The sequence below is a fragment of the Dendropsophus ebraccatus genome, chromosome 1 (assembly GCF_027789765.1).
Source record: "Dendropsophus ebraccatus isolate aDenEbr1 chromosome 1, aDenEbr1.pat, whole genome shotgun sequence".
In the NCBI taxonomy this organism is placed as follows: domain Eukaryota; kingdom Metazoa; phylum Chordata; class Amphibia; order Anura; family Hylidae; genus Dendropsophus; species Dendropsophus ebraccatus.
The window spans coordinates 230,508,219-230,526,213 of NC_091454.1; the positions used below are offsets into that span (position 1 = coordinate 230,508,219).

Consider the following 17,995-nt stretch of genomic DNA (forward strand, 5'->3'; position numbering starts at 1 on the left):
TAGTCCCCTGTGCTCTCTCCCCCTGTAGTATATAGAACCCTGTGCGCTCTTCCCCTGTAGTATATAGCACCCTGTGCGCTCTTCCCCTGTAGTATATAGCACCCTGTGCGCTCTCCCCTGTAGAATATAGTCTCCCTGTGCGCTGTGTGCTCTCCCCCTGTAGTATATAGCACCCTGTGCGCTCTTCCCCTGTAGTGTATAGCACCCTGTGAGCTCTCCCCAGTAGTATATAGTCACCCTGTGCGCTCTCCCCCTGTAGTATAGTCCCCCTGTGCTCTCTCCCCCTGTAGTATATAGCACCCTGTGCGCTCTTCCCCTGTAGTATATAGCACCCTGTGCGCTCGCCCCTGTAGAATATAGTCTCCCTGTGCGCTGTATGCTCTCCCCCTGTAGTATATAGCCCCCCTGTGTGCTCTCCCCCTGTAGTATATAGCCCCCCTGTGCGTTCTCCCCCTGTAGTATATAGCCCCCTTGTGTGCTCTCCCCCTGTAGTTTATAGCCCCCCTGTGCGTTCTCCCCCTGTAGTATATAGCCCCATGTGCTCTCCCCCTGTAGTATATAGCCCCCGTGTGTGCTCTCCCCCAGTAGTATATAGCCCCCCTGTGCGCTCTCCACCTGTAGTATATAGCCCCCCTGTATGCTCTTCCCCAGTATATAGCCCCCCTGTGTGCTCTCCCCCTGTAGTATATAGCACCATGTGCGCTCTCCCCCTCCCATATAGCTCCCCTGTGCGCTCTCCCCCTCCCATATAGCCCCCCCTGTGTGCTCTCCCCCTGTAGTATATAGCCCCCCTGTGCTCTCCCCCAGTAGTATATAGCCCCCCTGTGTGCTCTCCCCCAGTAGTATATAGCCCCCCTGTGCGCTCTCCACCTGTAGTATATAGCCCCCCTGTATGCTCTTCCCCAGTATATAGCCCCCTGTGTGCTCTCCCCCTGTAGTATATAGCACCATGTGCGCTCTCCCCCTCCCATATAGCTCCCCTGTGCGCTCTCCCCCTCCCATATAGCTCCCCTGTGCGCTCTCCCCCTCCCATATAGCCCCCCCTGTGTGCTCTCCCCCTGTAGTATATAGCTCCCCTGTGCGCTTTCCCCTTCCCATACAGCATGTAAAAAAAAAAAAAAACACTTATACTCACCTGGGTCCGGCCTCTTCTCTTCCCTTTCCTCTTGTGGCCGCAGTGGTCACCAGAGGCGGCTCTCCCCTGTCCTGGCGCCGGCGCTCGAGTGACATCACTGGAGCGCTGGTGCCAGGACAGGGGAGAGCAGCCTCTTGTGACCACTGCGGCCACAAGAATGACTGACAGGGCTGCTACTGCACGGTATCTATGAGCGCTTGTTACGAGCGCTCATAATTACTGTGCAGGGAGCAGCGCCTAAGCAGGGGTCCGGACAGCTGGTCTCCGCGGTCCGCCAGTTTACAACCCCTGATATACACTAACATGTGAGATTCACACTAGTGAGGTGCTGACACTGATGGGAGGGGTTACACTAGTGAGGTGCTGACACTGATGGGAGGGTTACACTAGTGAGGTGCTGACACTGATGGGAGGGGTTACACTAGTGAGGTGCTGACACTGATGGGAGGGTTACACTAGTGAGGTGCTGACACTGATGGGAGGGGTTACACTAGTGAGGTGCTGACACTGATGGGAGGGTTACACTAGTGAGGTGCTGACACTGATGGGAGCGGTTACACTAGTGAGGTGCTGACACTGATGGGAGGGTTACACTAGTGAGGTGCTGACACTAATGGGAGGGTTACACTAGTGAGGTGCATACAATGGCTAGAGGTTTATACTGTTAAGCCCTATATGTAACCTGTACAGGAGCCCTGTACTTGAGGAGGGCGCCACCACTGAATAGGGCCAGTAATGCAGCACCCTGCTGTCACACAGATGATTGACAGAGATGAGGGAGGTTATATGTGAGAAGCTGAGGGCCCCTGTGCCCAACATTATGCCTTGTGTACATGTCACCTCTGAATCAATGGTTCTTGTAACCTGGTGGTGAGAGGGTCACACTATGGAGTCTCTACTGTAAGAGCGGTCACACTATGGGGTATATACTGTAAGAGCGGTCACACTATGGTGTATATACTGTAAGAGCGGTCACACTATGGTGTATATACTGTAAGAGGGTCACACTATGGTGTATATACTGTAAGAGCGGTCACACTATGGTGTATATACTGTAAGAGCGGTCACACTATGGTGTATATACTGTAAGAGGGTCACACTATGTGTATATACTGTAAGAGCGGTCACACTATGGGGTGTATATACTGTATGAGCGGTCACACTATGGGGTATATACTGTAAGAGCGGTCACACTATGGTGTATACTGTAAGAGCGGTCACACTATGGTGTATATACTGTAAGAGCGGTCACACTATGGGGTATATACTGTAAGAGCGGTCACACTATGGTGTATATACTGTAAGAGGGTCACACTATGGTGTATATACTGTAAGAGCGGTCACACTATGGTGTATATACTGTAAGAGCGGTCACACTATGGTGTATATACTGTAAGAGCGGTCACACTATGGGGTATATACTGTAAGAGCGGTCACACTATGGTGTATATACTGTAAGAGCGGTCACACTATGGGGTGTATATACTGTAAGAGCGGTCACACTATGGGGTGTATATACTGTATGAGCGGTCACACTATGGGGTATATACTGTAAGAGCGGTCACACTATGGTGTATACTGTAAGAGCGGTCACACTATGGTGTATATACTGTAAGAGCGGTCACACTATGGAGTATATACTGTAAGAGCGGTCACACTATGGTGTATATACTGTAAGAGCGGTCACACTATGGGGTATATACTGTAAGAGCGGTCACACTATGGGGTATATACTGTAAGAGCGGTCACACTATGGAGTATATACTGTAAGAGCGGTCACACTATGGAGTCTCTACTGTAAGAGCGGTCACACTATGGTGTATATACTGTAAGAGCGGTCACACTATGGTGTATATACTGTAAGAGCGGTCACACTATGGTGTATATACTGTAAGAGCGGTCACACTATGGGGTATATACTGTAAGAGCGGTCACACTATGGTGTATATACTGTAAGAGCGGTCACACTATGGGGTATATACTGTAAGAGCGGTCACACTATGGTGTATATACTGTAAGAGCGGTCACACTATGGGGTATATACTGTAAGAGCGGTCACACTATGGTGTATATACTGTAAGAGGACTTGTGATCCTGGGATGAGGTTGTGCGCCTGCTTGGTTTCTATCCTCATGACGTAACATGTTCAGTGAGTTATTTGCTCCTGGCATTAGATTCTGGGGTGAGGGTGTTACCCCATTACGGTCCCACATTAAACACATGTGTACATACAGATAGACTTATCACAGGCGTGTCACTGGGCACAGGCCAATGGCTGCATCAATGAAGCCTCACAACGTTCTCAGAAATTCCTGTAATTCTCTACGTATTACCATGAACCTCTCATCCAGTGAGATCAGCTGAGCCTGCACTGCATTGGAATAATGTAGTCACACATACCATTGGAAAACATATATATGTGTATACAGATCATATACAGCAGAGGATGGGGATCTGATCCACTGCCGGCCCCCTGTATGTGGCCCCTAAAACCTCCCATACCACCTATTTATATAATAGATACACAATGGGTTAATAAAGCATCAGGTGTGTGAAAGTACAACATGGCTAACCCTAATACTATTAAAATGTGCCCCTATATAACTGAGGTACCGGATGTGATACTATATACCTGCAGTGCTGGATGTGATACTATATACCTGCAGTGCTGGATGTGATACTATATACCTGCAGTGCTGGATGTGATACTATATACCTGCAGTGCTAGATGTGATACTATATACCTGCAGTACTGGATGTGATACTATATACCTGCAGTACTGGATGTGATACTATATACCTGCAGTACTGGATGTGATACTATATACCTGCAGTACTGGATGTGATACTATATACCTGCAGTACTGGATGTGATACTATATACCTGCAGTACCGGATGTGATACTATATACCTGCAGTACCGGATGTGATACTATATACCTGCAGTGCCGGATGTGATACTATATACCTGCAGTGCCGGATGTGATACTATATACCTGCAGTGCCGGATGTGATACTATATACCTGCAGTACCGGATGTGATAGTATATTGCTGCAGTACTGGATGTGATACTATATACCTACAGTACTGGATGTGATACTATATACCTGAGGTACTGGATGTGATACTATATACCTGCAGTACTGGATGTGATACTACTGTATATAGCTACAGTGCTGGATGTGATACTATATACCTACAGTACTGGATGTGATACTATATAGCTGCAGTACTGGATGTGATACTATGAAGATGCGCCCCTATATAACTGCTTTATATACAGTGGTACAGTACATGAGAGAGGACAGTGGTACAGTACATTAGAGGGGACAGTGGTACAGTACATTAGAGAGGACAGTGGTACAGTACATTAGAGAGGACAGTGGTACAGCACATTAGAGGGTAATGGCACAGCACATATGAGAGGACAGTGGTACAGTACATTAGTGGGGACAGTGGTACAGTACATTAGAGAGGACAGTGGTACAGTACGTTAGAGGGGACAGTGGTACAGTACATTAGAGGGGACAGTGGTACAGTACATTAGAGAGAGCAGTGGTACAGTACATTAGAGAGGACAGTGATACAGTACATTAGAGAGGACAGTGGTACAGTACATTAGAGGACAGTGGTACAGTACATTAGAGGGGACAGTGGTACAGTACATTACAGGGCTCCAGACTAAAAAATTTACCTAGGAGCCATTGGCTCCTAACCTGAAAAATTTAGGCGCCAAATAGAATATTTGGTCGCCAACATTTTAAACCATGTAAAATTAATGTTATGTTAAATGGGACTTACTGTGTGCAGAGGCCACGGCAGCCTCCTCCTCCTTTAGATTCTCTCTTTTCTTAGTTTGAAAATGTTCAACATGGAAACTTGCAACCTGACAACCATATCCAGTCTGACAACCATATCCAGTCTGACTCAGTACTTCAGCCTCACTTGGTTAGCCTTTTAATGAGGCTTACTCTTCTGAACTTGAACTTAAAGGGAACCTGTTGACCCCCGTGCCGGGGTGACAGGCTCCCAACCCCCCGTTAGAGCCCCCTATACTCACCTCATCGCGCCGGGTCCCGCTTCTGAAGATGGCCGGGTCACGGAGATCTCAGCCGCTGCAGCCCGGCGTGCGCTGAGAGATGAGTCCAACGCTCAGAGAATGACGGGAGAGTCCAGCGCTCCGTCATTCTCTATGAGCGTTGGACTCATCTCTGTGTGCGCGTCGGGCTGCAGCGGCTGAGATCTCCGTGACCCGACCATCTTCAGAAGCGGGACCCGGCGCGATGAGGTGAGTATAGGGGGCACTAACGGGGGGTTAGGAGCCTGTCACCCCGGCATCGGGGGTGACAGGTTCCCTTTAAAAGCTTGCAACAGTCTATACATACTGAGCTAGACTTATGACTGCAGCCATAGTGACCCCCCACAAGATGTGTATATAGATATATCTCTCACCTAGTGACTAATGCAAGTGACCCCCTACAATACAGACACCTGAGGGGCCCTGATAATAATAATTGTGCATATATCTATCTCCCAGTGTCTGCAGCCAGTTTGCCCTACACTTATAGATGGCCCCCTCCCCTTATAGATGACCCCCTCCTCCCCCCCATTATAGATGCCCCCTTCTCCCCCCCATTATAGATGCCCCCTCTCCCCCCCATTATAGATGCCCCCTCTCCCCCCCATTATAGATGCCCCCTCTCCCCCCCCATTATAGATGCCCCCTCTCCCCCCCCCATTATAGATGCCCCCTCTTCTCCCCCCCTTATAGATACCCCCTCCCCTTATAGATGACCCCCTCTACCCCCATTATAGATGCCCCCTCCTCCTCCCCATTGTAGATGCCCCCTCTTCTCCCCCCCTTATAGATACCCCCTCCCCTTATAGATAGCCCCCTCTCCCCCCCTTGAACATGGCCCCTCTTCTCCCCCCATTATAGATGCCCCCCCTTCTCTTCCCCCCATTTTAGATGCCCCCCCCTTCTCTTCCCCCCATTATAGATGCCCCCCCCCCCCTTTCCTCTATGCTAAGCAGTATTTAAAAAAAACAAACACACAAACTCACCTGACAACCCGCTCCCCCGGCGATCCTCTTCTTCTTCGGACGCTGTCCCCGGCTGATACGCGGCTGCCGGCGGTGTCCCGTCCTATCCCCGGCAGCGCGGCGCATCAGTGAGCTCTCTGTACGCCAGGGCTGTGACTTCTGACACAGGAAGCGTCTCTGACGCGCGCTTCCTGTGCTGGAAGTCAGGGCCCCAGGCAGCTCACTGATGCGCCGCGCTGCCGGGGATAGGATGGGACACCCCCGGCAGCCGCGCATCAGCCGGGGATACTTAAAGAGACAGCACGCCGCCGCCGCCGGGGCCAGTCGCAAATGGCGCCCAGATTAATAAATCTGGGCGCCATTTGCAAAATATTAGTCGCATTGGCGACCATTTTGGTCGCCATCTGGAGCCCTGCATTAGAGGACAGTGGTACAGTACATTAGAGAGGACAGTGGTACAGTACATTAGAGGGGACAGTGGTACAGTACATTAGAGGGGACAGTGGTACAGTACATTAGAGGGGACAGTGGTACAGTACATTAGAGAGAGCAGTGGTACAGTACATTAGAGAGGACAGTGATACAGTACATTAGAGAGGACAGTGGTACAGTACATTAGAGGACAGTGGTACAGTACATTAGAGGGGACAGTGGTACAGTACATTAGAGGGGACAGTGGTACAGTACATTAGAGGACAGTGGTACAGTACATTAGAGGGGACAGTGGTACAGTACATTAGAGGACAGTGGTACAGTACATTAGAGGACAGTGGTACAGTACATTAGAGAGGACAGTGGTACAGTACATTAGAGGACAGTGGTACAGTACATTAGTGGGGACAGTGGTACAGTACATTAGAGAGGACAGTGGTACAGTACATTAGAGGGGACAGTGGTACAGTACATTAGAGGGTAGTGGCACAGCACATATGAGAGGACAGTGGTACAGTACATTAGAGAGCACAGTGGTACAGTACATTAGAGGACAGTGGTACAGTACATTAGAGGGGACAGTGGTACAGTACATTAGTGGGGACAGTGGTACAGTACATTAGAGGGGACAGTGGTACAGTACATTAGTGGGGACAGTGGTACAGTACATTAGAGGGGGCAGTGGTACAGTACATTAGAGCGTATTGGCTTAGACTATTTAGCACTTCTCACACATGACCGTGTCCCCTCTAGCAGCCTCAGAAGTTGTGTGGGCAGCATATGGTGGTGGCAGAGGTGTAAGTAGTGGCACCACATGGTCTGGTGATTGGATATGGGAGGGGACCTCTGTGAGGCGGGTACGACATGTGGTTCGCTCTGATATGCCTCTGTGACTCTCTGCAGGTCATGATATGGAATCAGTGCGAAAAATATTCAATGCAGCGGTAAGTGCAAGTTACTTCTCTTCTACATATAATTAATTCTATATGTGTAAATATCCTATATGTATGATCCATGTATGTGTCCATATCCTATATGTATGATCCATGTATGTGTCCCTATCCTATATGTATGATCCATGTATGTGTCCATATCCTATATGTATAATCTATATGTGTTCCCATCTTATATGTATAATCTACGTATGTGTCCAAATCCTTTATGTATAATCCATGTATGTTTCCATATCCTATATGTATAATCCATGTATGTGTCCATATCCTATATGTATTATTCATGTATGTGTCCCTATCCTATATGTATAATCTACGTATGTGTCCATTTCCATAGCCCAGACCACCTGTAACTGGGCTATTATGAGTGTATATATCGTTCTCTTTATCATACAGTGATAGATATATACACTCACCGGCCACTTTATTAGGTACACCATGCTAGTAACGGGTTGGACCCCCTTTTGCCTTCAGAACTGCCCCAATTCTTGGTGGCATAGATACAACAAGGTGCTGGAAGCTTCCTCAGAGATTTTGGTCCATATTGACATGATGGCATCACACAGTTGCCGCAGATTTGTCGGCTGCACATCCATGATGCCAATCTCCCGTTCCACCACATCCCAAAGATGCTCTATTGGATTGAGATCTGGTGACTGTGGAGGCCATTGGAGTACAGTGACCTCATTGTCATGTTCAAGAAACCAGTCTGAGATGATTCTAGCTTTATGACATGGCGCATTATCCTGCTGAAAGTAGCCATCAGATGTTGGGTCCATTGTGGTCATAAAGGGATGGACATGGTCAGCAACAATACTCAGGTAGGCTGTGGCGTTGCAACCATGCTCAATTGGTACCAAGGGGCCCAAAGAGTGCCAAGAAAATATTCCCCACACCCTGACACCACCACCACCAGCCTGAACCGTTGATACAAGGCAGGATGGATCCATGCTTTCATGTTGTTGACGCCAAATTCTGACCCTACCATCCAAATGTCGCAGCAGAAATCGAGACTCATCAGACCAGGCAACGTTTTTCCAATCTTCTACTGTCCAATTTCGATGAGCTTGTGCAAATTGTAGCCTCAGTTTCCTGTTCTTAGCTGAGCGGAGTGGCACCCAGTGTGGTCTTCTGCTGCTGTAGCCCATCTGCCTCAAAGTTGGCCGTACTGTGCGGTCAGAGATGCTCTTCGGCCTACCTTGGCTGTAACGGTTGGCTATTTGAGTCACTGTTGCCTTTCTATCAGCTGGAACCAGTCTGCCCATTCTCCTCTGACCTCTGGCATCAAGAAGGCATTTCCGCCCACAGAACGGCCGCTCACTGGATGGTTTTTTCTTTTTCGGACCATTCTCTGTAAACCCTAGAGATGGTTGTGCGTGAAAATCCCAGTAGATCATCAGTTTCTGAAATACTCAGACCAGCCCTTCTGGCACCAACAACCATGCCACGTTCAAAGGCACCAAATCACCTTTCTTCCCCATACTGATGCTCGGTTTGAACTGCAGGAGATTGTCTTGACCATGTCTACATGCCTAAATGCACTGAGTTGCCGCCATGTGATTGGCTGATTAGAAATTAAGTGGTAACGTGCAGTTGGACAGGTGTACCTAATAAAGTGGCCGGTGAGTGTATATATATTTATTTATTTACAATAACGGTGACTGTAGATACACACTGTAATCTAGAACATTATTCTGTGTGGATAATGGAGGACACGTGTTCTCTAGAGTCTCTGTTCTCTCTGAGATGCAGCTAGTTAATGGAGTTTTACAGGCAATGCCCCATGGGAAACAGTATGCAAATGAATTCTCCTCCAGATGGAGAAGTGACTCTCTAATGCCACCTACAGGATGCTGCCATCTATGACATCTCCTGACCATGAGCGGGGCTGTCACTAATGGTAATATGGAGGAGCTCAGGTTATGTCATAGACAGATAACATGGCAGGTGGTGGTGGGGTACAGCTGCCCTATGCTGGATGATGACTTCTTCTATCCATCCATACAGATGCCATCGCAGTCATATTCTATCTATCGCGGGGTAGAGGAGGATGACGAGGCTGAGCTACATATGGAGGAGGCTCCACATGGGGACCAGAGGTCAAATCCCAAGGGATCCAGGTGCCCCATCTCCCCCCAACACCAGAAACTCATCTTCATCATCACCATGACCGCGCTTGTTGGTGAGATCAAGAGTAATGTATGCGGGGATAGATAGATAGATAGGAGATAGATAGATAGATAGATAGATAGATAGGAGATAGATAGGAGATAGATAGATAGATAGATAGGAGATAGATAGATAGATAGATAGATAGATAGATAGATAGATAGGAGATAGATAGATAGATAGCTAGATAGATAGATAGGAAATAGATAGATAGGAGATAGATAGATAGATAGATAGATAGATAGATAGATAGGAGATAGATAGATAGATAGATAGATAGGAGATAGATAGATAGATAGGAGATAGATAGATAGATAGGAGATAGATAGATAGATAGATAGATAGATAGATAGATAGATAGATAGATAGATAGATAGGAGCAGGGGCGTAGCTAATGTCTCTTGGGCCCTGGTGCAAGAGGTCAACTTGGGCCCCCCCCCCCCCCCTTACCACATACTGACTAACACAACCGCTGCTACTGAATAAAATCCTCTGTACATAGACCAATATCACCTCATCCAGTCATATAGAGGTGGCCCCAGCTCTACACAGGCTCTATACACCATATACATTACAGTGCAAATATATCAGGTGACTCACAGGGGACGTCTTCTCTGATCGGAGTTCTTCCCTTTTCATCTTCTCCATTTGCCCTGGGCCATTATGAAAACTTTTTGGAGCCACGAATCCACAGAATCTGCCAGACAAACATATTAGGCTCCTCACACTGACACCATCCTTATCTCTATACAAACTGCACATCTGTATTGGCCCCTTTACACCCTCATTTAGTGGGTAGCCTGACTCTATGTGACTCCCTTATAGTGCATATCCCCCTATTGTATACACCCCCTGTGTAGTCCACCTTATAGATGGCCCCCCAATGTTTCCCCCTTATAGATGGCCCCCTGTGTTGTCCCTATTATAGATGCCCCCCATGTTATCCCTCATATAGATTGCCCCCATGTTATCAACCATATAGATGCCCCCCATTTTATCCCCCTTACTGATGCCCCCCCATGTTGTCCCCTCCTCCTGCCCCTCCATCATCATACTACAACCACCTCCACCATAATACTACTACCCCTTCATCCTCCTGCCCTTTCATCATCATACCACTACATCCTCATCATCCTCTTGTTCCATCATCATCATACCACTACATCCTCATCATCCTCTTGTTCCTTCATCATCATACCACTACACCCCCATCATCCTCTTGTTCCATCATCATCATCATGATCATCATACCACTACACCCCTCATCATCCTCTTGTTTCATCATCATACCACTACACCCCCCATCATCCTCTTGTTCCATCATCATCATCATACCACTACACCCCTCATCATCCTCTTGTTCCTTCATAATCCTCTTGTTCCTTCATCATCATACCACTACATCCTCATCATCCTCTTGTTTCATCATCATCATCATACCACTACACCCCTCATCATCCTCTTGTTCCATCATCATACCACTACACCCCTCATCATCCTCTTGTTCCATCATCATCATCCTCATCATACCACTACATCCTCATCATCCTCTTGTTCCATCATCATCATCATACCACTACATTCCCATCATCCTCTTGTTCCATCATCATACCACTACACCCCTCATCATCCTCTTGTTCCATCATCATCATCATACCACTACATCCCCATCATCCTTGTTCCATCATCATCATACCACTACACCCCCCATCATCCTCTTGTTCCATCATCATCATACCACTACATCCCCATCACCCTCTTGTTCCATCATCATCATCATACCACTACACCCCCCATCATCCTCTTGTTCCATCATCATCATACCACGACACCCCTCATCCTCCTCTTGTTCCATCATCATCATACCACTACACCCCCCATCATCCTCTTGTTCCATCATCATACCACTACACCCCTCATCCTCCTCTTGTTCCATCATCATCATACCACTACACCCCCTTCATCCTCTTGTTCCATCATCATCATACCACTACACCCCTCATCATCCTCTTGTTCCATCATCATCATACCACTACATCCCCATCACCCTCTTGTTCCATCATCATCATCATACCACGACACCCCTCATCCTCCTCTTGTTCCATCATCATCATACCACTACACCCCCCATCATCCTCTTGTTCCATCATCATACCACTACACCCCTCATCCTCCTCTTGTTCCATCATCATCATACCACTACACCCCCTTCATCCTCTTGTTCCATCATCATCATACCACTACATCCTCATCAGCCTCTTGTTCCATCATCATCATACCACTACACCCCTCATCATCCTCTTGTTCCATCATCATCATCATCATCATACCACTACACCCCCCATCATCCTCTTGTTTCATCATCATCATACCACTACACCCCCCATCATCCTCTTGTTCCATCATCATCATCATCATACCACTACACCCCCATCATCCCCTTAAAAACAAAAAAATCTATACTCACCTGCATGATTTCTGTAGCCCCCAGGTCACACGCGCTGGCGGGCTTCCCCCGGCGGGAGGCGGGGCTTAGTGCGGAGGGGGCGGAGCTTCTCGGGACCTGTTTTTTTTCTTAACGCGATGCTCCCTGCGCTGGAAGTACTTCCCCCCCCCCCCGCCGCACACAGAGCTCCCTGGGGGCCGCAAGACAGCCGGGGGCCCCTGCCTCTTGTGATCGCAAGCGAAACATTGCTTGCGGTCACAAGAGGGAGTGGGAGGTGGGCAGTGCAGTGGTAAGGGGGGGCCTCGCGGTCGCTACGCCACTGGATAGGAGATAGATAGATAGATAGATAGATAGATAGGAGATAGATAGATAGATAGATAGATAGATAGATAGATAGATAGATAGGAGATAGATAGATAGATAGATAGATAGATAGATAGATAGGAGATAGATAGGAGAGAGATAGATAGATAGATAGATAGATAGGAGATAGATAGATAGATAGATAGATAGATAGATAGATAGATAGATAGATAGATAGGAGATAGATAGATAGATAGATAGATAGATAGATAGATAGATAGGAGATAGATAGATAGATAGATAGATAGGAGATAGATAGATAGGAGATAGATAGATAGATAGGAGATAGATAGATAGATAGATAGGAGATAGATAGGAGATAGATAGATAGGAGATAGATAGATAGATTCTTCCTCTCACATGTGACCTCCTCTTCCTCTTCAGCCTTCCTCCTCGGATACGTCAGTACTCTCAGCCGCTGCACCAGGTGTGACATAAATGACAACAATCTTCTATCGGATGAATCTTATGAGCAGAAGGACAGTAAACCAATCAGAATGGACTGGGCGGAGCTGAAAAAATTATTCACAGGATATCTAAATAATGGAACAAAGATTGATGAGAACATAAGGTGAGAGGGACCACCCTCCAGATAGGAGGAGCTATGAGCCCGCCCCCTGCAGGGTGATACAGATAGGAGGAGCTATGAGCCCCGCCCCCTGCAGGGTGATACAGATAGGAGGAGCTATGAGCCCGCCCCCTGCAGGGTGATACAGATAGGAGGAGCTATGAGCCCCGCCCCCTGCAGGGTGATACAGATAGGAGGAGCTATGCGCCCGCCCCCTGCAGGGTGATACAGATAGGAGGAGCTATGAGCCCACCCCCTACAGGGTGATACAGATAGGAGGATCTATGAGCCCACCCCCTGCAGGGTGACACAGATAGGAGGAGCTATGTGCCCGCCCCCTGCTGGGTGACACAGATAGGAGGAGCTATGAGCCCACCCCCTACAGGGTGACACAGATAGGAGGAGCTATAAGCCCACCCCCTGCTGGGTGACACAGATAGGAGGAGCTATGAACCCGCCCCCTGCTGGGTGACACAGATAGGAGGAACTATGAGCCCGCCCCCTGCAGGGTGATACAGATAGGAGCTATGAGCCCGCCCCCTGCAGGGTGATACAGATAGGAGGAGCTATGAGCCTGCCCCCTGCAGGGTGATACAGAGAGGAGAAGCTATGAGCCCGCCCCCTGCAGGGTGATACAGAGAGGAGGATCTATGAACCCGCCCCCTGCAGGGTGATACAGATAGGAGGAGCTATGAGCCCGCTCCCTGCAGGGTGATACAGATAGGAGGAGCTATGAGCCCGCTCCCTGCAGGGTGATACAGATAGGAGGAGCTATGAGCCCACCCCCTGCTGGGTGACACAAATAGGAGGAACTATGAGCCCGCCCCCTGCTGGGTGATACAGAGAAAGGAGGAGCTATGAGCCCCCAGCCCCCTGCAGGGTGAGATGGATAGGAGGAAATATGAGCCCGCCCCCTGCTGGGTGACACAGATAGGAGGAACTATGAGCCCACCCTCTGCAGGGAGATACAGATAGGTGGAGCTATGAGCCCACCCCCTGTACAGTGATACAGATAGGAGGAGCTATGAGCCCGCCCCCTGCAGGGAGATACAGATAGGAGGATCTATGAACCCGCCCCCTGCAGGGAGATACAGATAGGAGGATCTATGAGCCCGCCCCCTGCAGGGAGATACAGATAGCTCCTGAGCCCACCCCCTGTACAGTGATACAGATAGGAGGAGCTATGAGCCCGCTCCCTGCAGGGTGATACAGATAGGAGGAGCTATGAGCCCGCCCTTGCAGGGTGATACAGATAGGAGCTATGAGCCCACCCCCTGCAGGGTGATACAGATAGGAGCTATGAGCCCGCCCCCTGCAGGGTGATACAGATAGGAGGAGCTATGAGCCCGCCCCCTGCAGGGTGATACAGATAGGAGCTATGAGCCCGCCCCCTGCAGGGTGATACAGATAGGAGCTATGAGCCCGCCCCCTGCAGGGTGATACAGATAGGAGGAGCTATGAGCCCGCCCCCTGCAGGGTGATACAGATAGGAGCTATGAGCCTGCCCCCTGCAGGGTGATACAGATAGGAGCTATGAGCCCACACCCTGCAGGATGAAACAGATAGGAGCTATGAGCCCGCCCCCTGCAGGGTGATACAGATAGGAGGAGCTATGAGCCTGCCCACTGCAGGGTGATACAGATAGGAGCTATGAGCCCGCCCCCTGCAGGGTGATACAGATAGGAGCTATGAGCCCGCCCCCTGCTGGGTGACACAGATAGGAGGAGCTATGAGCCCACCCCCTGTACAGTGATACAGATAGGAGGAGCTATGAGCCCGCTCCCTGCAGGGTGATACAGATAGGAGGAGCTATGAGCCCGCCCTTGCAGGGTGATACAGATAGGAGCTATGAGCCCACCCCCTGCAGGGTGATACAGATAGGAGCTATGAGCCCGCCCCCTGCAGGGTGATACAGATAGGAGGAGCTATGACCCCGCCCCCTGCAGGGTGATACAGATAGGAGCTATGAGCCCGCCCCCTGCAGGGTGATACAGATAGGAGCTATGAGCCCGCCCCCTGCAGGGTGATACAGATAGGAGGAGCTATGAGCCCGCCCCCTGCAGGGTGATACAGATAGGAGCTATGAGCCCACACCCTGCAGGATGAAACAGATAGGAGCTATGAGCCCGCCCCCTGCAGGGTGATACAGATAGGAGGAGCTATGAGCCTGCCCACTGCAGGGTGATACAGATAGGAGCTATGAGCCCGCCCCCTGCAGGGTGATACAGATAGGAGCTATGAGCCCGCCCCCTGCAGGGTGATACAGATAGGAGGAGCTATGAGCCCGCCCCCTGCAGGGTGATACAGATAGGAGCTATGAGCCCACCCCCTGCAGGGTGATACAGATAGGAGCTATGAGCCCGCCCCCTGCAGGGTGATACAGATAGGAGGAGCTATGAGCCCGCCCCCTGCAGAGTGATACAGATAGGAGCTATGAGCCCGCCCCCTGCAGGGTGATACAGATAGGAGCTATGAGCCCGCCCCCTGCAGGGTGATACAGATAGGAGGAGCTATGAGCCCGCCCCCTGCAGGGTGATACAGATAGGAGCTATGAGCCTGCCCCCTGCAGGGTGATACAGATAGGAGCTATGAGCCCACACCCTGCAGGATGAAACAGATAGGAGCTATGAGCCCGCCCCCTGCAGGGTGATACAGATAGGAGGGGCTATGAGCCTGCCCACTGCAGGGTGATACAGATAGGAGCTATGAGCCCGCCCCCTGCAGGGTGATACAGATAGGAGGAGCTATGAGCCCGTCTCCTGCAGGGTGATACAGGTAGGAGGAGCTATGAGCCTGCCCCCTGCAGGGTGATACAGATAGGAGGAGCTATGAGCCCGCCCCCTGCAGGGTGATACAGATTGGAGGAGCTATGAGCCCGCCCCCTGCAGAGTGATACAGATAGGAGGAGCTATGAGCCTGCCCACTGCAGGGTGATAAGATAGGAGGAGCTATGAGCCCGCCCCCTGCAGGGTGATACAGATAGGAGGAGCTATGACCCCGCCCCCTGCAGGGTGATACAGATAGGAGGAGCTATGAGCCTGCCCACTGCAGGGTGATACAGATAGGAGGAGCTATGAGCCCGCCCCCTGCAGGGTGATACAGGTAGGAGGAGCTATGAGCCTGAGCCTGCAGGGTGATACAGGTAGGAGGAGCTATGAGCTTGCACCATATTGACGTAATGTAATGTGTCACTGCAGGAAGGTCTCCGCGGGGCGTCACCCGTCAGGTTCACAAGAGAACAGTGAGCTGGCGTCCTATGTCCTGGACACGCTGAAGGGATACAACTTGGATAAAACCTGGGTGAACAGTCCCTTTGCTGAGTTACAGTTTCCTGACAGGTAAGAAGGTTATGTAGTGACCCGTCCTCGCCCAGTGAATGTCTTCTCATCAGATCACTTCCCACAGAACTCGCCCCAATACCCTGAATATTGTTAACAATACCAACAAGATTGTGGCGGCCATCCCTATTGGTGACCCAGACGTGTACTGTCCATACAGCGCCTCCGCTACCGTGCAGGTAAGGAACTAAATGTACATCCCCTACACCCATCCTCATTATGGAGGAACTAGATGTTATGGAGGAGATGTAGATGTTATGGAGGAGATGTAGATGTTATGGAGGAGATGTAGATGTTATGGAGGAGATGTAGATGTTATGGAGGAGATGTAGATGTTATGGAGGAGATGTAGATGTTATGGAGGAGATGTAGATGTTATGGAGGAGATGTAGATGTTATGGAGGAGCTGTAGATGTAGATGTTATGGAGGAGATGTAGATGTTATGGAGGAGATGTAGATGTAGATGTTATGGAGGAGCTGTAGATGTAGATGTTATGGAGGAGATGTAGATGTAGATGTTATGGAGGAGATGTAGATGTAGATGTTATGGAGGAGATGTAGATGTTATGGAGGAGATGTAGATGTTATGGAGGAGATGTAGATGTAGATGTTATGGAGGAGATGTAGATGTTATGGAGGAGATGTAGATGTTATGGAGGAGATGTAGATGTAGATGTTATGGAGGAGATGTGGATGTTATGGAGGAGATGTAGATGTTATGGAGGAGATGTAGATGTTATGGAGGAGATGTAGATGTAGATGTTATGGAGGAGATGTGGATGTTATGGAGGAGATGTAGATGTTATGGAGGAGATGTAGATGTAGATGTTATGGAGGAGCTGTAGATGTTATGGAGGAGCTGTAGATGTTATGGAGGAGATGTAGATGTTATGGAGGAGATGTAGATGTTATGGAGGAGATGTAGATGTTATGGAGGAGATGTAGATGTAGATGTTATGGAGGAGATGTAGATGTTATGGAGGAGCTGTAGATGTTATGGAGGAGATGTAGATGTAGATGTTATGGAGGAGCTGTAGATGTTATGGAGGAGATGTAGATGTAGATGTTATGGAGGAGATGTAGATGTTATGGAGGAGATGTAGATGTTATGGAGGAGATGTAGATGTTATGGAGGAGATGTAGATGTTATGGAGGAGATGTAGATGTTATGGAGGAGATGTAGATGTAGATGTTATGGAGGAGATGTAGATGTTATGGAGGAGCTGTAGATGTAGATGTTATGGAGGAGATGTAGATGTTATGGAGGAGATGTAGATGTAGATGTTATGGAGGAGCTGTAGATGTTATGGAGGAGCTGTAGATGTAGATGTTATGGAGGAGATGTAGATGTAGATGTAATGGAGGAGATGTAGATGTTATGGAGGAGATGTAGATGTTATGGAGGAGATGTAGATGTTATGGAGGAGATGTAGATGTTATGGAGGAGATGTAGATGTTATGGAGGAGATGTAGATGTAGATGTTATGGAGGAGATGTGGATGTTATGGAGGAGATGTAGATGTTATGGAGGAGATGTAGATGTAGA

The 17,995-nt window shown here is 49.1% G+C and overlaps 1 protein-coding gene across 2 annotated transcripts in view; it reads left to right on the top strand.

Annotated features, from left to right (window-relative positions):
- The window catches only part of TFR2 (transferrin receptor 2), a 104,830-nt gene that overhangs the window by 4,309 nt on the left and 82,526 nt on the right, over positions 1 to 17,995 (top strand). For both annotated transcript variants that reach the window (XM_069950105.1, XM_069950110.1), the window contains exons 2-6: positions 7,515 to 7,555; positions 9,572 to 9,746; positions 12,927 to 13,113; positions 16,308 to 16,448; positions 16,516 to 16,627. In XM_069950105.1, the coding sequence (XP_069806206.1) occupies positions 7,523 to 7,555; positions 9,572 to 9,746; positions 12,927 to 13,113; positions 16,308 to 16,448; positions 16,516 to 16,627 (648 nt within the window). In that variant the 5' untranslated portion in view covers positions 7,515 to 7,522. The remainder of the gene's footprint in view (positions 1 to 7,514; positions 7,556 to 9,571; positions 9,747 to 12,926; positions 13,114 to 16,307; positions 16,449 to 16,515; positions 16,628 to 17,995) is intronic.